The 23,683-nt window shown below is 42.9% G+C and overlaps 1 protein-coding gene across 1 annotated transcript in view; it reads left to right on the forward strand.

The window, feature by feature from the left end:
* The window catches only part of LOC122557104 (sodium/hydrogen exchanger 2-like), a 166,200-nt gene that overhangs the window by 64,520 nt on the left and 77,997 nt on the right, over positions 1-23,683 (forward strand). Inside the window, exons 4-5 of the mRNA XM_043704423.2 lie at positions 6,096-6,313; positions 7,748-7,944. Coding sequence (XP_043560358.1) covers positions 6,096-6,313; positions 7,748-7,944 — 415 coding nt within the window. The remainder of the gene's footprint in view (positions 1-6,095; positions 6,314-7,747; positions 7,945-23,683) is intronic.

Consider the following 23,683-nt stretch of genomic DNA (forward strand, 5'->3'; position numbering starts at 1 on the left):
GTACCAGCTCCCTAAGCTCCAAATTTATCCCTGACCAAATGCAGCTGTACTTATTGCTATCACGCAATATACTTTCTTCTTATCTATTCTACAGTGATGAATCCTCTCACATTAATCCCTAATAGACCCAAGATAAAGCAAAGACAAAGAGGGACTATCTCAAACAACCCTAAGCCAATCTAGTAAAGGTAACAGATACCACAAGGTGATCAGGCTAAAACTATTTAAAATGTAAACAGGTGAACCTTCTATTCATTCGAAGATTTGTGGGTATCGTGGGGAAGATCATAATTCTTTTCTTCAAACTGGTTGCTTGAGAAGGTGATACTGGATCCTTTTTAGAGTAGATAAAGTCAGCGGCTTGCTGAGCCACTTCAAGGGCCAAGTATGTTTCATCCACCTTGGTGAGGTACTGGAGTCACATGGAGGTCAGGCTGGGACTCGGTACAGGTGGTGAGTTTCATTCTGTGAAAAGCATCAATAAATCAGCTGGATCTTTAGGATAGCCTGATCGTTTGTTATTTTAAAGAGAATGCATTTCTCAAACTGAATGCAATTCACATTCTTCTGGCTTTTAGACCAGGTTCTCAGGTCAGTAACGACACAATTATACACGTTAAGTTATTGCTCTTCTTTTAACCTATGTCTCTCTTAAATCTGGATGGTAAAGGAGACTGCTTTATTTGGACAGGAGCCTACGAAACATATGAGCAGGAGTAGGTCATTCAGTCCCTCCTGTCTGTTTTGCCATTTAATAAGATCATGACTAATCTGATTGTAACAGCACATCCACCTACTGCTAGTCACTTTCCATACCCTCATTTAACAATAATCTATCTATCTCTCCTTAATAATATTCAAGGACTCTGCTTTCACCACCTTGCCAGGAAGAGAGTTTTCCAAGACCCACAACCCTCTGGTGGTGAGATATTTGTTTAAATTGGTGACACCTGAGTTTTAAACATGATCCCGAGATCTAGATTATTCCATAATATGAAACATCCTCTTAACATTTACTATGTCAAGACCCTTTAGAATATTATATGTTTTGATCAAGTACCCATTCCTATTTTAAAACTTCAGCAGAGACAAGCCTAGCCTTCAAACATTTCCAGCCACTAATTCCAGGTGTTAGTCCAGTAAACGTTCTCTGAACCCCCTTCAACATGCTTACATCTTCCTGAAATAAGGTGACCAATATTGCACACAGTACTCCAAATACAGTCACAATGGTGCGCTGTGTAACTGAAGGCTAACCACCCTAATTTTTTTTATTCATCTGTGGGACTTGGGCATTGCTGGCTGGGCCAGCATTGATAGCCCATCCCTAGTTGCCCTTGAGAAGGTGGTGGCGAGCTGTTTTCTTGAATCGCTGCAGTCCACTTGCCGTGGGTTGCTTCTATTCAATCCCTCTTGCCATATATTCCACAAACTTTCCTAAGTACCTGTTGCATTTCCATGCCAACCTTTTGTAATTCGTGCACCAGCACGCCCAGATCCCTCTGCATCTCAGAACATGTCAGTCTCTCACCGTTTAGATAATATTCTCTTATTATTCTATCTGCCAAATAGGCAATTTTTACTTTCTCCCAAATCATTACTACATTTGTCAGGTCTTTGCCCGCTCACTTAAACTATCAATATCATTTTGTGATCTTGCATGTCCTCTTCTCAACTTACTTCCATATTTATCTTGATTTAAACTTATGCAACTAACCCCTCTTTAGGATTCATAAGGTGTTCATTAAAAACAGCATACTAAGTTAGAATAAGGTCCTGACATGAAAAGTTGTACTAAGGGCTGGTTTATGTTCCTTCCCCCAGCCCCTCCTTTGAGTAAGAACTTAGAGGGACACCGAGCAAGGCAGAGGAAGGAAGGAGGAAGTGAGAGGGAGTGGAATGATCAGAACAGCAAAAGAGAGCAGGAGGATTGGAATACGAATGGAGAGCAGGAAGGAGGGAGGCTGAGTGAGAGAGTCAGGCGATGGGTGGTGAGTGGAAGTAGCAGAGCGGCAGTCTATTTTGATAAAAGGATGAACATGTGCAGTAACTGAGCTAAAACAAAAATGGAGGCAGCATGATTCAGCAAACATCCCTAACTTACAAACTGCACTAAAGTAAAACACATTATCAGAGTGTATTTTACAAAGCGGGCATACCTGTACTAATTGAAGTCCTGTCACATAGATTGCACCCTGTAACTATTTCTCTGGTTCATTGAGTGAAGTGCCAAACAAGGGAATTAAAAAACTGATTTGAGAATCAATAATGCTGTTCTGGATCTGACAAAAGTAGTTTTATCTGCTGCTCACCCATCAGCCTAACTCTCTTAATGAAAATGCTTCATGGGCTCTGTTAAATAAATAAAAACATATTAGTTTGAATTCTTATTTTTGTTTTCAATGTTTCCGACTGTCACGCCATTACGAATGTGAATTAAGGCAGATATTTCACAGTTGAAGGTGCTATAAACTACCCTTGGTTCAAAATGTTGCTTTGATTAGATATAAAAATTGAAAGTAGCAATGCAAAATTGATTGACAGGCAGTGCACTGGACACCATTTAAGATTCCTGTGATACACAAACAATTGAATGTTATGCATGATACAAAACCCTCGAAGTTAAATATAAAAAATTTGCCAAGATTCTAAAATCCAGGCACCAACATCTTGGGTTCCTCTGTTCTAAATAATATTGACTTCATATGGCGGCATTTTTCAAGGGACTATGGGTAGATTCAACCCAGCCCAACTCCAATTCATACGTGGGGGTGGGGAGGCCATACTTTTAAGATGACAAGGGAAGATTATCCAGCATTCCAGATGTTCCCACACAAGTATTGCCATTTTAATTGTGAACAGGAAGGGTGTGGTCACCTTACCCTCTTACCCAGAGGACCTCCTTTACATCCCAAGGTTTCAACCAGATAACATGATCAACACTGCAATGGTTCAGGAGCCCTGTATGGGCCTTACATCGACAGCCAATCCACAGCAGGAATTTAGGAACGACCGGCATTGGTAAGTTTAGAGATGTTACTCTCCTGTAGAGTCTCTGTGGATGTGGGAGGAGCAGGTATCCTCTCCTGTGCATGGAGCACTTCAATCAGCCCAGGCTTAGCTCTGATTCTCCCTCTGCCAACTTCCTATTTTTCAAAACTAAATCGATGCCAGACATTGTTCCAGAGGTTTGGAACTTGTAGTAATTTTGTTATCTAGTTTGGGTAGTCCAGCTAGAAAAGCCCACAAGTACCTCATCTACTGCACCCGTTGCTTTCGGTGTGGTCTTCTCTACACTGGGGAGACAGGATGCCAATTTGTGGAATGTTTCAGGAACATCTCTGGGACACACACACCAAACAACCCCACTGCCCTGTGGCTAAAAATTTCAACTCCCCCTCCCACTCCGCCAAAGACATGCAAGTCCTGGGCCTCCTCCATTGCCAAATCCTAGCCAGCCAATGACTAGAGGAAAAACGCCTCATCGGCAGCCTCCAACCACACAGCATCAACATCGACTTCACCAATTTCCTCATCTCCCCTCCCCCCACCTCATCCCAGATTCAACCCTCCAACTTGGCACCGCTCTCTTGAACTGTCCCACCTGTCCACCTTCCTTCCCGCCTATCCACTCCACCCTCTGCTCTGACCTATCACCATCACCCCCCACCTTCAAGCTACTGTCCCCCCAGCCCCACCCATCCTCCTATTTATCTCTCAGCCCCCTTCCCACCCGTACATGCCTGATGAAGGGCTTATGCCTGAAACATCGACTCTCCTGCTCCTCTGATGCTGCCTGATCTTGTGTGTTGTTTCCAGCAACACACTTTTCGACAGCTAAGAAAGATTACCAAGTCTTCAATAGGCTTTAACAATAGCTAGCTTGTTACACATATTAAGGGCCTGTATAAAGTTTTAAAACTAGAAAAGCATGGCTAGTTCTGTCCAAACGTCTGCCCGAAACGTCGATTTTCCTTCTCCTTTGATGCTGCCTGACCTGCTGCGCTTTTCCAGCAACACATTTTTAGTTCTGTCCAAGCCAACATACTTCATCCTCCTTCTATCATGTGACCTCTTACAGCATCACAATGGGAGATATTGTTCACAGTGTTCCAGGCATTAACTCTTTCAAGTCCTCAGGCATCAAATCTTTGTTTCTGCCCTGACAATGTGTTGCACAAAAAAAAACATAGCTAGTCTACTCCTTTCGGGTGAATGAATGCCCAGCTTTATTTAAAGTGGACCGAGGAGTTAGATATCTATGATTTCACACTGGCCTGTTACAACCATGCCTTAGTTTAAGTAAGAACGCTTTATCAGTAATGCTTTTCCATATGAACCACAACTGGAGTAGCATCAAACTGCATTATCACTGGGACTTCAAAAAATACACGTCATTTGAATGGAACCAACACTGGAAACCATGACCCTGGAATATCGCTGATACTAGGATAATATCAACACTGGATTAACACTGACACTAATGCTGGAATACTGATACTGGGATAACATTGACATTGGGATAATATTGACAGTAGATTGACACTGACACTAGAATAATACTGAGATTGGGTTAACACCAATATGGGAATAACATGGATACTGTGTTATAACAGCGACACCACAATACAACTGACATTACAATAGCATTGACACTGTGTGAACACCGGCTTTGTGGTAATGTCAGAATTTCAACAATACAGTAACTGCAATAAACCTGACAGTGAAAACACTAATACTGTGGATACACCTCACTGTGATAACACCAATGCTGTGAAAATATTGACATTGTCATAACAGTGGCACAGGAGCAAGGATAACATTGGAGTAACACCCATACAGCAATAACAGTGGTGCTGTGAAAGAATCAACACTGCAATGGAACTGACACTTCAAGGATGTCAACACTGCAGGGGCATCAACACTGTGGAAATGTTGGATCTCAACAATGTGCAACCTGCAAAATAGCTGACAGTATGCTCACTGGAGCTGCAACATCATCAACACTGTACCAATGCCAAAACTGCAATAACATTGGCAGTGAAATAACTCAACATCATAGAAAATTAATGGCACAATCTTAGCACATCTTTAATTTATCTCCCATCTATGTTTTCCAAGGAACAGCAACATTAACATTCAACAGGTTAATGCCTTAAGTACTGTAACTTTGAGAAGAATTTCATACAGAAATTGTGTTTCCTACAGTCTTAGGAAACAAATTTGTGCCCTAGATGTTATAGAGTACTATCTGTTCTGGCATCAAGTATTCCCAAAATTGCTGAAGGACCGACATCACCCAAATTCAAGTAGTTCCACTTTGCAAAGGGAGCTGCGTTAATGTTTTCGGCATGGCCTCATTTTAGAGTCCAGTTTCAACATGACCACAGATTAAGGAGACTCATGACTGCCTGAAGCAGATCACGTCTTTGCAGTTCACTATTCCACTATGAACATGTTGCACTTTTTGAGCTTAAGGTGCTTGAGCAGAGTTGAAATATCCTTGTACTCACAGCCAACTGATGGCAATAACACATTGAAAGACTTCCTGAGATGTGTGGGAGCAAGTATCCCTTCTGCCACTCACTATCCTGACTCGGAAATATATCATTTTTTCTTCCGTGAAGGTGATGGAACTCCCACTCTGACAATATTGTGGGTGTTCCTACACCAAATGGACTGCAGCAATATAAAAAGGCAGTTCACACTGTCAAACATGTTAAGGAGCAAATAAAAATGAAAGGGACTGTAATTGCTGGAAATCAGAAACAAAAACAGAAATCGCTGGAAAAGCTCAGCAGGTTGGGTAGCATTTGTGGAGAGAAATCAGAATTAATGTTTCGGGACCACTGAGTCTTCCTCAGAACATATCTGGAGTCAGATTTCAGATTATCCATGATCTTGTTGAATGGCAGAAAGGTTAAATACACTACTCCCTGTGTACCTGCCTTCCCTGTTTGACATGTATTATGCACAGTTTTGCAGAATAACAATGTTTTAAAGATATTACAACCCACATGTTGGTAGTGTCAGTTGTGTTGATAATGGAAAGTCATTAGTTCGTTCAATTAATAATATCTCAATGTCTCTTTCAGAGTCATTGCCTGCTCCATGAGTATGAAACGTTATGTGGAGGCTAATATCTCTCAGAAGTCTCACACTACAATCAAATACTTCATGAAGATGTGGAGCAGTGTGAGTGAGACCCTCATCTTTATTTTCCTCGGTGTTTCCACTATTGGGGACAAGCACGAATGGAGTTGGCCCTATGTATGTTTCACAATGATATTTTGCCTTGTCTGGAGAGCAGTTGGTAATTAGAATTTATTTTCTCTCTCTTTTTTCTTGCTCACCCATCCCTGCCAACCCACTCCCCCACTTCCACACCCACACACATCCCATAATATTCCCCAGCTAAAAAAGGATGCACAGATGGCTTGGCAATGAATCTAAGATACTACAGTGGTACCTTTAAGAGGTATGAGAGATTACGTTGCCAACTTTAATCGGGCATCTCCCCAGAAGTTTCATCATCACATGACATTTAGTCCCAGCTATCCAATCTATTTAAAGGGCTTTTCCTCAATGACCTCCGAGAATTTTATAGCTAATGTAGCAGTGGTCATTCGAAACAAAATTGAAGAAATATGTACATCTTAATGCCAGAATTTGCTTCCTGAAGTAGTATTTAGGAGAATACTCTCTGAAGGAGTGGCATGGAGAGAAGAAGGCCATTGATTTTACTGCTCTTTGTATGTGCAACAATTTCAGTAAATCCTCTGTATCGACAAAATCATGAAGTTGGCTTACCGTGCCAAATAAAACTCAACACCGGTGGCAAAAACCGTGTATCCATGTTTTTAGCCTATTATTCGATGAGCTCCGCGCTCAGGAATTTCATAATTTCCAGAGGTTCTCAGGAATAGAACCCTTGTGGATCCGAAGGAAAGGCTGTAATTCCTGTGCCTGGTGCCTCACCTCTTGTAGCATTGAGCAGATTGGATGTTTGCCATGCAGTAATTGTGGCTCTGGACACTGGTTTTCAGCAACTGAGGCACTGCAATGTTCTGACAATGTGGTACCTCACTCAGATCTGAATCCAGCTTAATTTCAAGCCATTGTATTGCAAAAATTTATACTCTAGACATTGTAATCCTAGGTTAACTGGCATCGTCTAACAATTATCTTTTTCAGCATATGCATAACATGTCTTTATTTTTGCAGCACTTTGTGAAGGCACCTAAATGATATAGCATTTCAAAAAACACAATTTACATCACAAACATTATGAGGAATTCTTGGGAAATTTGGATGGTTTTCTGCTAGATCAAAAGGTCTGTCACTCCTATGATGAGCAGGACTTTGTGAAGAGTGTAGCATCTCACAAAGTGTTAATACCATAACTTGATTCACGAATGAAAATGTCTGAAGCAAACCCGGTCTCCTATTGTGCTTAAAATTGTAATTATCGCAGCATGACATTCAGGCAGAGTTTAGAACGGCTTATTTGGTAGGTGTAGTTTCATGTCATTTGTAATGCTTTCCAAATGTCAAATTTAATTGAAAAAAAGCACATTGAGAAACCTCAATTGTCAAGAAACAGATAATGAGTCTGTTCCTGGGAATTTGCTAGTAACTAGTAAAAACAACCGAATTTCATTTTCTCAATTTTATCACCCTCAGATTTCCGAGTTGCAAAATGTGCAACAAATGTCTAGTAACAGATTTTCTTTTTTTTTGTTTTCAGGTGTCATTTTCCTGACATTTATCGTGAATAAATTCCGTGTGAATGTTGTAACAAGAAAGGATCAGTTCATCATTGCTTATGGTGGTTTGCGAGGGGCAATCTGTTTCTCCCTTGTTTTCTTGCTTCCAGATTTCCCTCAGAAAAAACTGTTTACCACAGCCACTATAGTGGTCATCTTTTTTACAGTCTTTGTTCAGGTAAGCAGGGATTTGTCCACTAATGGTGTACTATTAGTTATATGTTCTGCTAGCTATCATGACTTTAGAAATATTTCTGACTCCTTCCATTGTGGTGCCCCATAGATCACAGCCAAAGCACCTAAGCAACGTGGATGTTATTCTTAATAACCAATGCTGTGCATACACTGCAAAAAGGCACCTCATTTTCTTCACTCCTTGAGATGGTTCAATTCTATAAGCTTTGTGCACAAGGCTATCAGTTCATGCACAGCCCAGTGCTCTGGAAATATGGATTTAAATCCCATCGTGGCTGCTGGTGGATTCTTTTGTCTGTGTACTTCTCCTCAACATCAGTTTGCCTTTGAGGACAGCATGTGTTGTGTGTAAACAATGTTGTGTCTCTGCCTGATGGTTAATTTGCTGTGTATTTACAGGCTGCACACAAAGTTGTTGGCTTGGCGCAGTGTCTGCCTCATGACTTGTTATGTGTTTGACTGTGTTAACTAAATTAACCTGCAGAATGAATCAATCCCTGATGAGCAATTAATCATTATCGTTAACATAGCATAATTTAAATTCAATTAATAACATTTGGGATTGACTGCCGGTTTCAGTAATTGTGACCATGAAACCAATACTAATTCTCCTCGAAAAAGGCCTACTAATATCATTTAAGGAGTGGCATGGTTACTCAGTGGTTAGCACTGCTGCCGCACCCTTGGGCGACTGTCAGTGTTTGTACATTCTCCCCGTGTCTGCGTGAGTTTTCTCCGGGTGCTTCAGTTTCTTCCCACAGTCCATAGATGTGCAGGTCAGGTGAATTGGCCATGCTAAATATGGTGTATATGGATTTCAGCAAGACGTTTGATAAGGTACCCCACAGTAGGCTATTATACAAAATGCAGAAGAATGGGATTGTGGGAGACATAGCAGTTTGGATCAATAATTGGCTTGCTGAAAGAAAACAGAGGGTTGTAGTTGATGGAACATGTTCATCCTTGTGTCCAGTTACTAGCGGTGTACCGCAAGGGTCGGTGTTGGGTCCACTGCTGTTCATCATTTTTTATAAATGACCTGGATGAGGGCTTAGAAGGGTGTGTTCGCAAATTTGCGGACGACACTAAGGTCGTTGGAGTTGTGGATAGTGACGAAGGATGTAGTAGGTTGCAGAGCTGGGCTGAGAGGTAGCAAATGGAGTTTAATGTGGACAAGTGTGAGGTGATACACTTTGGACGGAGTAATCGGAATGCAAAGTACTGGGCTAATGGTAAGATTCTTGGGAGTGCAGATGAGCAGAGATCTCGGTGTCCATATACACAGATCCCTGAAAGTTGCCACCCAGACTGACAGGGTTGTTAAGAAGGCATACAGCGTTTTGGCCTTTATTAATAGAGGGATTGAGTTCCAGAACCAGGAGGTTATGCTGCAGCTGTACAAAGCTCTGGTACGGCCACACTTGGAGTATTGTGTACAGTTCTGGTCACCGCATTAAAAGAAGGATGTGGAAGCTTTGGAAAGGATGCAGAGGAGATTTACTAGGATGTTGCCTGGTATGGAAGGAATGTCTTACGAGGAAAGGCTGAGGGCCTTGAGGCTGTTCTCGTTAGAGAGAAGAAGATTGAGAGGTGACTTAATAGAGACATACAAGATAATCAGAGGGTTAGATAGGGTGGACAGGGAGAGCCTTTTTCCAAGTATGGGGACGGCAAACACGAGAGGGCACAACTTTAAAGTGAGGGGAGATAGGTATAAGACAGGTGTTGGAGGTAGTTTCTTTACTCAGAGAGTAGTAAGGGTATGGAATGCTTTGCCTGCAACGGTACTCGATTCCTGAAGAAGGGCTTATGCCCGAAACGTCGATTCTCCTGCTCCTTGGATGTTGCTGACCTGCTGCGCTTTTCCAGCAACACATTTTTTAACGGTACTAGATTCGCCAAGTTTAAGTGCATTTAAGTCGTCATTGGACAGGCATATGGATGTACATGGAATAGTGTAGATGGGATGGGCATCAGATTAGTATGACAGATTAGTATTGGGCCGAAGGGCTTGTACGGCGATGTAATGTTCTATGTTCTATAAATTGCACATAGTGCTAGGTGCATTAGTCAGAGGGAAATGGGTCTGTGTGTGTTACTCCTCGGAGGGTTGGGTCAAAGGGCCTGTTTCCACACTCTAGGGAATCTAACCTAATCCTTGCCCACTCTAACCTACAGGTGACCCTGAGCCCACAGTAAGCCACTCCACTTAGAGATAGGCAATGAAGGCTGGTTTTGAGCAATACCCACATCCTATGAAAAAATAAAGGAAATTAAGAGTGTTTGTATAATTAGGAAGAGAAATGAAAAATCCCACCACTCCAGCATGCAACTAGATCTTTGTGGTTAAAATTTTCACTTCCACGCCCTCTCTACAAGTCTGTTTAGAGTATTGCATATTCTATGTATTCCCTCCTTGACATCAGCCCTCATTTGTTTATCATTGAATTGAGCATTCAGTGGCCCTAATACGCTGAATAATTCATACATCTCTTTTCTGTATTGTTTTATACCTTTGATACTGTTTCTCCCTCAGCTGCTTTCTTAGTTGTATAACTGCAACTGAACAAAATCACCATCAAAGGAGCAAAATAATTTATATTTAGATTGCACCTCATCAAGTTCTCTGGATGTGCTGTGGGATTTGTTGCTGCACAACAAATGGCTTACCTTCGAGGTGACAGGCTCAGAATTAGATTAAGAATTGGAAAGGTCAGGAAATGAGACTGCAGAGAATGTGTGCAGACAAAAGGTGGGCTTCGCAACCTCACCTTGAGCTCTTGCAATATTTAGAGCTTTGTATGCTGGTCTAGTTTTCTCTTATAGAATAATACTAATTCAAAATCATACTTAATTTCATGCGTCTATTGCAATTCGGTCTTCTTCAATGGGTTTCTGACTGATTCCATTAACTTGACTTCAACTCTCTAACTTGGTGATGCTTTGGATTAGGCAAATTGGCTTTGAGTTTTTAATCTACAAATCTAAATTTGAATGAACCAGTGGGATACCCCACTCATTCTCTCCTACTGCCTCAACATCACTTTTCTCATGAGTACCTGCTGCATCCATTCTTTCACTGTCTGTCTCTCACTGGTTTCTGTTTATGCCATAACTCAATGGGCACCGAGTAGGTCCCTTGGGTTGGAGTGGAAGCATGGATCTTATCTGCTCACTTCCAATCCCCTAATGCCCTACTTCAATCCGACCTTGGCCAGTGTGTATTAATGCTGAAAATGTGTTGCTGGAAAAGCGCAGCAGGTCAGGCAGCATCCAAGGAACAGGAGAATCGACGTTTCGGGCATAGGCTTATGCCCGAAACGTCGATTCTCCTGTTCCTTGGATGCTGCCTGACCTGCTGCGCTTTTCCAGCAACACATTTTCAGCTCTGATCTCCAGCATCTGCAGCCCTCACTTTCTCCTCCAGTGTGTATTAATGGGCAGACTCAAGGGCAGAATATTTTGGGAAGTTTGAAGGGTTGGAGGCAATGTCAGACGGATTGAAAGCGGTGTCTGGAGATGAAGGGCAGTCGGCAGTGAATAGTAATTCCAATGAAAGGAGGCACTAGGTTGTGTCAGCACCATTTCTCCTGTTTGACTGTGAGACACTACAGGCTGAGGACAGAAACTCAAAAACCAGAAGAACTGAAGGAGAGATTGCCTCAATGTTTGTCCATCACCTGGAGCAGAGCAGCATGCAAGACTGACCCCGTGGTTAAACATGACTGTCCTCCAGGGTGTCAGTGAACAACATAAGGTTCTTCCTGCAAATTATAGCAAGCAAAGGCCTCCCCACCTGACAAAGAAATCCTGGAGTAAGGTGAAAAAGGTAGTCAGTCCCTATGGGGGCATTCATAAGACATGGTGACAATGCCAGGAGGGGTAAATAGCTTTTAATTCTCTGCAGAGATAAATAAAGAAGCTTATTTTCAATATGCTGAGGTCCTAAATGTGGTGAAGCTCAGCGATGTTGATGTGTACTCCCTGCATGCCCACAATGCCAACTGAAGGAGTCTGGACACCCCACAAATCTCTGAAGGGCTGAAGCGTGGTGCCAAGAAGGTCACCTTCTGTGATGTGTGGATGGCAGGACCAGAGATAATGGGCATCTCTCTGAAAAGCTGCTCTATCCAGATGTGAGACTCATCAAACTCCCAGTGTCTTCACAGGAGGTGAGGCCACACACAGAGCCTGTGAGAAGTCTAAGGCTGGTGGTGGAGCACTCAACTTCCCAGCACTGGTATAGATGGAGGAGGACCTCCTGTATCTGACCAGTCAGCAGGGTACCAGAGGAACTGACAAAGTTAATGCCCGATGGTGAGTTTCATATGGTATGTATCAGCAATGGGACCAGGACTGGGGCTGGAATGGGGGAATGGGTGTGTGTTAAAACGTGTGGAGATCACCACATCTGAGTCAAGTTACTTCTACTCTGTGACCCTCCTCACTGTTCACGCCCACTCTCGTAGCTCATTCCTTCAGTAGGCACTTAGTATCCCACACAGACACCAATCCAAGGGTCCAGCATTAACCTCTGGGGAAGAGCACTTGGAGGATGCTTCATTTCCATCCTCACTCCACTTCACCTGGCACTAGACCAATGTACCTCATTGGGTTTGCATTCACTGGTCAAACTAGTTACTGGTTTGATTACCAGATCACTGCCAGACACTAAGACAGTCCAGGTCTCTGACTCTCGGGCCAGTTGTGAGCAGAACAAGAAGAAGTTGAGCACTAGACAAGTCAAGAGCTTCTGGAGCTCTCTGTCAGATGATAAATGTTGGATGCTTAAGGGGGATGCATGAGAGCAGGCTGACATTGCAGAAGATATGCTCCCACCCTACCCCCACCCATAATAAAAATGGAGGAGTCCAGTCAGGCCTTGAGCGCTTCCATATCCTGAAAAGGTGGACTGCTCCATCAGGAGAGATTGCCAACTCTCCCGGAGAGTCTGAACCGAGGCACAACCGGGCATTGTGGGCATCATCAAACTCTCGCACTGACAACGATCTCAGGAGGCCATTGGGAGTGTGAGAGATGGACACCACAGTTGGTGTCACCTTGAGCACCTCCGGCAAGGAGCAATTACCCCTCTGAACTCATGCTGGTGGAAAAGCAGCAGCTGGCTGCCTCTGGAGCATCCTCTCAGGGCATGCCTGATGGTGCCAGCAGCCCTTCTGCTCCTCAGCCAGTAACATCAGGGTTCCTGGATCTATTGGTGTCAGAGGAGCCACCTGATTCCAGGCAGGATCTCCTCCCAATCGGAAGGACACGTGCCAACTTGGGTCATTAGAGGACCCTTGCCAAGGTCAGCAGGCCAGTGAGCTGTCAGGATTAATAGCCAAGATCCAGCATAGCTCCAGCACCCAGAAGCAAATGAAAAATCATTGGAAAAAGCCAGGTCTTTGAGGTATTTGCTGAGTGCGCCAAGGTGAGTGGCCTGTTGTTGACTAAATTCTTGACAGCTTCAGTGGTGTTTTGGAGATTTATGTATGAACTGGGAACTACCTAACATTGACTGCACTCAACAATGCCATTCCACCTGCAAATGAATATCAGAGACTCTTCTAAGAAAGATTTGCTCTCAAGTAAAACATGCAGCTCCTTGACCTTGACAGAGGTGCCTTCACACTGCTGTTTGAGAGAGGTCAGCCATGATGAAAAATCCCGGCCTCATGATCGTAATCAGGGCCTTCTTCATTTCCCGAGCATCCAGACTCTGCTCATCAACATCATGTTTCTTCTCATTGCCTGAGGATGCAGGGTGGTTGGTAGACAGCCTGGGACATATTACAAGATGCCAGCAGAGTGCTCGTGACACTGAAATCTTATTGTGAGCAAGTCTACAGTCCTTTCTGGTGAAGGCATGCCTCACATTGTATGTCTCCTGCCTGAGAGCCTGGATGTCCAGTCAGCATCATAAACCACCTTCTCAATGATTAGCTTCATGAACCGTTTAGCTGAGCAAGGGGCAAAAACAGTCAAGGTAGCTGCAGTGAATACTTGAGGTTGTAGGTATGGTGGCAAACAGTCACACCGGACAATTTGGACATTCTCAGAGTGAAAATCACATCTGCCTCATGGATTCGTGTGCAATCAATGAACCTTTTTTAAAAATTTACTTATGGTATATGAGAGTAGGCAACTAGTCCAGCATTTATTGCCTACCCCTAAATGCCCAGAGGGCAGGTAAGAGTCAAACAGATTACAGGGGCACTGGAGTCACATGCAGGCCAGATTGGGTAAGGATGGCAGATTTCCTTCCCTAAAGGTTATTAGTGAATAAGGTGGGTACTTCCATCAATTGACAGAGGTTTTGTTTTGACAATTAGGCTTGCCTTTTTTAAAAAGTTTTAATTTTTCTGTTAATGTTTACTGAATTAAGCCATCTGCCATGGTGAGATTTGAACCCAAGCCCTCAGAATATTAGCCTGAGGTATTGGGTTGCTCATCTGGTGACATTACCTCTATCGCCACTCTATTTCAGTAAAGCCTCCAGTATCTCCAAAGCCTCCCTGTCTCTTAGCCTGGCCTTCCTCTTCATGTGGGATCTGGATGTAGATTTCCTCTTTCCTGAGCGATATATCCACCTCAGTCTTAACACAGCAACGGATTAAGATTTAGAGATGCTGTCATGATCCCCCGCTGAGCCTTGCAAAGAGACTGGACACAGAAGTACAAGACACTGCCACTTTCTGTATGACAGACTATTGGATAACCAGCCTTTCAGTTGAAACTGATCTCCACTGTAACCATGTTACAAATGAGTATAACCACACCCTGCAGTAATGGAGCCATGTGTGACACTGTTGTTGAAGTTAATTGGAAGGTTTGCTGGACAACCTTCCTTCAATGTCATGCCAGTTTCCCCTTGGATTGACTTGTCAACACTCCCTATGCACCCTCTGGGCCTTCAACATCACCATAACATATTGTTAGCTCTTTGGTTGCTGCTGGCCTGCCTCTCTTTCCCCAGTCCTCACCGGAGTTGACTATTCCCATGGTAAATTTGGCTTCTGTTGCCATCGCCTTCCCTATAATCTCCTCTCCTTGGCTCAAGCTCCCCAGTGTAAGGAGTAACGCAGAGACATTCCAAGACAATGTCACTAATGCCAACTGCAGATGAAGCCATACACACCCATTCCACAGCCTGCTGCTCTTAGAATGGACTTTGTCCTAGGGACATAGTCTAGGGCACCCTGCTGTGATTCTCACCCATTACTGCAGATCAAGTGACCACTGTAAAATCATACAGGCTGCAAGTCAATGAACTGGCAATTTAACTGCTTCAACTACTGTGCGAATCGTCCTTAAATGGAAGGTGTGTCTTCTAGTCTATTTACCTTTATGAAATCTTGGAATCTGATGTAATAAGGAGCCTGATCTAATGCTACCAGACCTGACTAAGGTTGATTCAGGAGCTCAGCTGCTGACTGCAAAGTTCTGCCCTATGAAGCAGATTTTCATGAGGTACTTTCGCTAACATCATTCCAGACAGCTTTGCTACAACTAATTGATGAATGTCAAGTCCTTCACCTCTGATGGCAAGGGTAGTGTTTTACTATCAGATTAATGCAATGTCATTTTAAAAACTGGTCTTCTATTTCTCAAACTGCATCAATACAGCATTAAGTTTTACTCCCATTCTATAATTGATGTAAATATCTCACACTTTGTTTTACATGGTAGATTTGCAATTTCCATGAGATAAGATGATTGGATTGAGAAGCAAGTCCATCCTTTTTATTAACACCTTTCAGAATGCCCCACAGCTAGTGAAGCATTGTGGTAATTGGAGAGTAGGGAACGTGATGCAACACATAGCAAGGTCCTGCAAATAACAATGTATTAAAGACCAGATCATTTCTCCTTTGATGTTGGCTAAGGGTGTATGGAGGACTTCGCTTGAAATATCGCCACAGAAACTTTTACACTCATCTGAGCAATTCGATAGGGCCTTGGGTTTAAAACCCCACCCAAATGGCAACACCTCCAATCATGCACCATGCTTCACTACAACACTGGGACATCAGCTTCAGGTTTGGTTAAAATGTCCAGACTGAGACTCGAATGCACAGCCTCCTGATTTGGAGCTGAGAACGATACTAAGCAATTGACAACCATCATAGAGTCCGAAATGTCGATTTCGCTGCTCCTTGGATGCTGCCTGAACTGCTGTGCTCTTCCAGCACCACTAATCCAGAACCATCATAGAGCCACACAGTTTTGAAGAGGCCCTTCGGTCCATTAAATCTGGGGTAACAAAAGCTACTCTGAATCGACATTAGTTCCCCTTTGCTGTGCTAGGCCCATAGCCTTGAATGTTATGACACTTCAAGTGCTCATTCACATACTTTTTAAAAGTTGTGAGCTTTCCTGTTTCAATTACTCTCTCAGGCAGTTCATTCCAGATTCCTACCACATTCTGGGTAAATTTGTTTTCCCTCAAATCCCCTTTAAGCCTCCTGCTTTTCACCTTAAAGTCATGTCCTATTATTAATGACCTTCAACAAAGAGAACAATTGTTTTCTATTCAGCCTGTCCATGCCCCTCATAATCTGTGACACCTCACTCATGCCCCCTGTCAACCTTCTCTGCTCCAAACAACCCAAGCATATCATCACTGAAATACTCCATCCCAGGTAAATCTCCCCTCCAGCGCAGTCACATCCTTCCTATAGTGACCAAAACTGCACACAGCTTTCGAGCTGTGGCCTCGCCAAAGTCCTAAACAGCTCAAACATGACCTCCCTGATCTATGCCATGACTGATGAAGACAAGCTTCCTTAGCCTTCTTAACTACTCTATTAACTTGTCCTGCCTACCTTCACGGATCTGTGGACAAGTGCCTCAAGATCTCTCTGTTCCTTGGAGCTTCCTTGTGTCCTCCCACTTATTGACTACTCCCTTGTCTTTGTCCTTCTTTCAAACTACATCTTACATTTTTCAGGATTAAATTCCATCTGCTAATAATCTGCTCATTTGACCAATTTATCGATATCCTCCTGTAATCTAAGATTTTCTTCCTCCTTTTAATGCACCCAACTAACCTTTGTGTCATCTGCAAACGTGCTTATCATTCCTCCAAGCCATCTTAATGTTAACATACTTTACCGTCAATATACAAATGCAACAGAAATGTTGACTGATTAACTTTAAATCGGCAGACACCTCCATTATGATAAACGACAGAGGAAGGTCAACCAACCATGTTACTGGTACATTGACTCACATTAGATGGTGAACAGCTCATATCTTCCTCTCATTTCTCTGTGATCCTTACTGATAGTGAAGCTTATTTTATACTTTGCATTTCATAGCACAATGTTTCTTTGCAAGCCATCTGTCATGTGCAGAAATAATAATTTTTCGAAAAAGTTAAACTGCCCATCGTTTTGAGCTTTTACAATATTGGACATCAATCCTATATTGTTCAGAATGGCTACCCATCCTTCACCCTCCATAAGCAACTTATTAATAACTCTGCTGCCAATATTGTATCCTGCTCAAGTCTGGCCCAACCATTAGATCTGGAGGCGCTGGTGCTGGACTGGGGTGGACAAAACAATCACACGACAGTAGGTTATAGTCTGACAGGTTTATTTGGAAGCATGAGCTTTCGAAGCGCTGCTTCTTCATCAGGTGGTTGTGAAGCAGCACCATGAGACACAGAATTTATAGCAAAAGATTTTAGTGAACAAACCGAGATTGTTAAATCTTTCATCTTTTAGACTGGATTTGCTGATTTCTGTTCTTTAATACGTAAATCCCAGAACTTCGTTTAAGTCACATTCTTAAGATAATTTAAGGTTTTATAACAAAAGGTGACATCTCAGCTCAGACAATGAATTAAAGGAGTGAAGTTAGAGCCTATCTGTTTCCCAATCTTGAATCAGACTGGTTCTATTTCCAAAGTGGAATTTACAAGATATTACATGGATTGACTGCCTGCAGAAATGCCGAACCTGCAGGAAATCAATCCATGTAATATCTTATAAATTCCACTTTGGAAATAGAACCAGTCTGATTTAAGGTTGGGATATAGACAGGCTCTAACTTCACACCTTTAATGCATTGTCTGAGCTGAGATGTCACCTTTTGTTATAAAACCTTAAATTATCTTGAGAATGTGACTTAAACAAAGTTCTGGGATTTACGTATTGAGGAACAGAAATCAGCAAAGCCACTCTAAAGGATGAAAGGTTTAACAATCTCGGTTTGTTCAATGTATCATTGTATCACTGTAATCTTTTGCTATAAATTCTGTGTCTCATGGTCCTGCTTCACAACCGCCTGATGAAGAAGCAGCGCTTCGAAAGCTCGTGCTTCCAAATAAACCTGTCAGACTATAACCTGATGTTGTGTGATTTTTAACTTCAACTATTAGAAGCTGTACTTTCAGGTGCCAGGCCCTAAGGCTCTGGAATTCAATTCCTAAACTGATCCACCTTTCCACCTCCTTTTTTTTAAGGCTATCTTTAAATCCAACTATTCTCCAACATTTGGTCAATTTAAAAATATCTCAGTCTTTTGTCTTTCCATTAATTTTTGCTTCGAGTGGGTTTCTTTGAAGCACCTTGGAATACTTTCCTGTGTTAAATTGTTAAATGAATTGTTGTTTTGGTTAAATCATTAGATGGGGAGGGGCTTGAAATTCTGAACACAAAAATCTTCTGAGTTCTGTGGAAAGGGCAATCAAAGAACGTAAACTTGGGCATTCTGCAGGCTGTTATTATATTTATTGATCTTTGTATTCCAGTCAAATATATATATTGAGCATTCCTACATTACCGCAAAACCATTGGCACACAATTCCTAAATTGGGTTTTGCACATGAATTAAAAGCATGTGTCAGGTTTTTTTTCTGTCACAGGAAGAGTGAACATTATTTTACCAAGGAGAGCCCACAATTCCCAGGGCACATGTCAGGATGGGAAGTTAATATGAAAAATTATGATCAGTAAACATTGTGAATCTCAGCAGCTTGTTGCATGGTAACAGCACGTAGTAAACATGAAATGCATGAATTACTCTGTTGAATTATCAGGCCAAACCCTAATACATATGTATGATGTTAGAGGTGCAGTGTGATGAGTCAAAACCCCTGTTTATTAAATACTGAGTTAGATAAGTGAAATTATAGTGTAAATATAGTCCAACCCACATAGTTTATTAAACAGCTAGCATTTAATTATATAAAGCTCATTTATTATTCTAAATTACTTACTTAACTCTCTCATTGGAAAGTTTCTATTTAAAAATGAACAAAGTATTCTGTTTGAGTATGAACAATAACAAAAGTAATCTAAACCTTAAACCTTGAATTTTCTGTGAGGTGGTGCTGCTTTTTCAGCACAATTCACTCAAAAATCACATAACCTGCCCAAAAGATCAAGGAATAAATGGTGCCCAGCGCCGAATGAATTCTTGAGAACTTTTGTGCCAATTTCAGAATAACAGCATGACAAAACAGGCCGCAATACGTGGTCAAATAAATTATCTTTGCAAGCTTCTGCTGTTGACAATGCTTTTACATTGAAGTGTTTTCGCACCTTTTAAAGATTTAACTTGTTATTTTCTCATTTACTGTGAAAGTGATTAGTGGAAGTTAATTATCACTGATAAATGGCATATTATCGTGTCATTAGTGATAAATAGCATATTATAAAACAGGGATAATCACAGATGACGGACTAGTCTCTGATTATAAAATGATTTTTGCTTTACACTCATTTTCAGCAATATTAGTCATAGAGTCATAGAGATGTACAACACAGAAACAGACCCTTCGGTCCAACCCGTCCATGCTGACCAGATATCCCAACCCAATCTAGTCCCACCTGCCATCACCCGGCTCATATCCCTCCAAACCCTTCCTATTCATATACCCATCCAAATGCCCCTTAAATGTTGCAATTGTACCAGCCTCCACCACTTCCTTTGATAGCTCATTCCATATACGTACCACCCTCTGCGTGAAAAAGTTACCCCTTAGGTCTCTTTTATATCTTGCCCCTCTCACCCTAAACCTACGCCCTCTAGTTCTGGACTCCCGGACTCCAGGGAAAAGACTTTGCCTATTTACCCTATCCATGCCCCTCATAATTTTGTAAACCTCTATAAAGTCACCCCTCAGCCTCCGATGCTCCAGGGAAAACAGCCCCAGCCTGTTCAGCTTCTCCCTATAGCTCAAATCCTCCAACCCTGGCAACATATTTGTAAATTTTTTCTGAACCCTTTCAAGTTTCATAACGTCTTTCCGATAGGAAGGAGACCAGAATTGCACACAATATTCCAACAGTGGCCTAACCAATGTCCTATACAGCTGCAACATGACCTCCCAACTCCTAACCAATAAAGGAAAGCATACCAAATGCCTTCGTCACTATCCTATCTACCTGCGACTCCACTTTCAAGGAGCTATGAACCTGCACTCCAAGGTCTCTTTGTTTAGCAATACTCCCTGGGACCTTACCATTAAGTGTATAAGTCCTGCTAAGATTTGCTTTCCCAAAATACAGCACCTTGCATTTATCTGAATGAAACTCCATCTGCCACTTCTCAGCCCATTGGCCCATCTGGTCCAGATCCTGTTGTAATCTGAGGTAACCCTCTTCGCTGTCCGCTACATCTCCAATTTTGGTGTCATCTGCAAACTTACTAACTGTACCTCTTATGCTCGCATCCAAATCATTTATGTAAATGACAAAAAGTAGTGGACCCAGCACTGATCCTTGTGGCACTCCACTGGCCATAGGCCTCCAGTCTGAAAAATAACCCTCCACCACCACTCTCTGTCTTCTACCTTTGAGCCAGTTCTGTATCCAAATGGCTAGTTCTAACCTTGCTAATCAGTCTCCCATGGGGAACCTTGTCAAACGCCTTAATGAAGTCCATATAGATCACATCAATGCCGACAACTTAGCTGACTTGATTTTATCAAGGAATAGCTCTAATATATTTTTTAAAAAGACAAATTACATTCTAAAAACATACAGTAACATTGACTCAAAGCAAATTTTATTTCTGAAATGCAGCTGTCTCTGATTAAATGTTTGAGGAAGAAAAACTTTGGGGAAACGTTGAGCCCCATTTGATTCTGATGAAGAGTCACCCAGACTCGAAACATCCGCTTGCTTTCTCCCCATGGAGGCTTTCTGACCTGCTGCGCTCTCCAGCTTTTTTTTTGTTTTCAGTACAGATTGCAGTGATTTGCTCCTTTCTCTTCAGCTGGGCACTCACGGAAATTGAAGTGGTCTGCAATGCCAGGATCTTCTGCCAATCACCACACAGGCACTGTATGGAAACCCCGGCCATGCACTACATCAAATGCTGCTATCCAGGAAATCTTCACCATAATCTGCTGTTGCATCGTTATTACCAAAGGTGTTCCTGAGAAAGGGCACACCTTTGCTCCGACAGGGATTTGGAGTTACCATTAGACGGGTTGGCGGATTCTAGCTGTGTCACTTCCCTTCCAGGCTCCTAAAGAAGGCTGTGCCACCAGGTGCTGCCAGTTTTAAAGCCACCTAGTCTCCAGTTTGAAAAGAAATAGCCAGAAATGTTGGAAAACAAAAAGTCAATGACCTTCTGTGCTCTACAAGGTTAAATGCCACCAGTTTCTCGTCACTACTTCCCACTCATTCTAACTCGGGTACTGTGCACACTCCCCAACCAAGGCCTATCGGTCTTCAACTCTCACCTGCATACAGCTTCTCCACTCAATGGTTCTCATCCACCAGTCTAGTGACCCTCCATGTTCTCTGTATGTCCTGCTGACTCTCTCAGGGCACCTTGTCACCTTGTCTGCTCCCGCGCTCTTTCGAACTGCTCTTCCAGCCCCTTTCCTCCACCCTTCCTTTATCTCACTGTAAGAAATGATGCTTCACCATAGGGCAGAAAGAGGGGGACATCATGTGGCTGACATTCAGCTCCTCACTGTCCTCCCTTGGAAGAGATTTCCAAGATGGCAGGAGAGGACTGTGATCACTCAAGGGGATGCTGAAACCTTCACTTTGAGGCAACTAAATAAGCTTCTTGGTTCTGTGCTGATTTCTTTCAAATTGCCACCAGATTGAACATATTCTTATCATGTTGTGCTACTAATGGCTTCTCACCTCCTGTAGGCACTGCCTCAACCTCCTCCATAATGAGAGCTGCCCTTCACCCAATCAGTTCCTGCTCTCCACCTCTCAGGAAGACGCCCTGGATCCTTCAGAGGACACACCAACAAGGCTTTGTCCCGCACCCTCCACCAGCTCACAGACTTCCACCTCAGTGTGTTTTCTTCGCTTTCGGAACACTTTCTTGTTAACACACAGTTGGTGTGTTGGTTGAGGAGAAAATGCCCCAGGTCGCTGACTCCCAGAGGACTGCACGAGAACTGGCCCTTGCAGGAAATGACCCCAAGGTTTCAGCTCTTGCAAATGCACAGTCAGTCGGCAGGGGACACTCGGTAAAAACTGGATTGAATGTTGGAGGAGTCCATCGATGCCATATATACCATGCTGGACCTGGCTATGCATCTGGCTGTCTCCATTGGCAGATTGGTGGCTGCTGTGAAGACCTAGGTCCAGCAGAATGCTCATTATATGCTGGATATGGGCACAGACCTGCTCTCTATCACTTTAGCATTGGTGCTCAGCATCAGTGGTAAGGAGATAGAGGGACCTTGACTTCAGTCCGGGTTTCTGCTCCTCTGAAGGAGAGAGGGTGGTGCCAGTAAGCATCCAGTCAGAGGAGGAGCAGACAGACACCTCAGGAGTCACATCTCAGGACGCTCAAGAGGTTCCTAGTCCTTTCACCTGCACCATGCCAGTGATCCTGATCCTATGGAAGTTGCATTTGTGGACGGTGAGCCTGCATCTGGACTTCCAGTGTGTCTGAGCCCTCAAGTCACTAATGGTGGTGGAAGGACAATAGGCTCCAGTGCAGATCAAGCCCAGTCCAGCATTTCTTCAGAACTGACGCTGCACTTTGTCATAGTGAGAGGGCAACGTATTGAGAGGGCAAAGTAGTGAGAGGGAAATGTAGTGAGAGGGAAACGTAGTGAGAGGGCAATGAATAGAATGCTCTGATGGCACACCGGTGTCACGGGTGATGCTTCATCTTAAATCTGCTTTCACATTTGTGTATATATACTTTACATAACCACATAACTTAATTGACTGCCATTTTAGCTGTGGGACCTGGTTAAGTGACTGCTGTGTTGCAGGTAAGGAGCCTGTTCATTCATCCCAGAGAGGTTTGAGGTCAGTGGTGTGTGTGTGTGTGTGTGTGTGTGTGTGTGTGTGTGTGTGTGTGTGTGTGTGTGTGTGTGTGTGTGTGTGTGTGTGTGTGTGTGTGTGTGTGTGTGTGTGTGTGTGTGTGTGTGCTACACACTTCATCTCTGGGGGTGGAGGGGTGGGGGGGCACCTACACCTATGTGTTTTCCAGGGGAGAACACACTCATTTCAGGTGAGCAATGTCCAATACCACATTAACATCTAGCTCTACTTCTTACCAATTTTCTCTTAGCAGAACAATGCACTATTAATGCAGACATTGTCACTTTGGGTGTTAAATTGATATGGACTTAAGGATTTCATGTATATTTGGTAAATGCAAAATTGTGGATGCTGATGGCTGACTGATGATTAGAAGGTCACTTCTCAAACTGATATTGGCCAAAGCTAAACTCACTGGACAGCTGTCAGATACATGCTGATGAATGAAAGTAGAGA

The sequence above is a fragment of the Chiloscyllium plagiosum genome, unplaced genomic scaffold (genome assembly GCF_037043375.1).
Source record: "Chiloscyllium plagiosum isolate Xiang-an unplaced genomic scaffold, Cpla_swu_hap1 HiC_scaffold_11, whole genome shotgun sequence".
NCBI classification, from domain to species: domain Eukaryota; kingdom Metazoa; phylum Chordata; class Chondrichthyes; order Orectolobiformes; family Hemiscylliidae; genus Chiloscyllium; species Chiloscyllium plagiosum.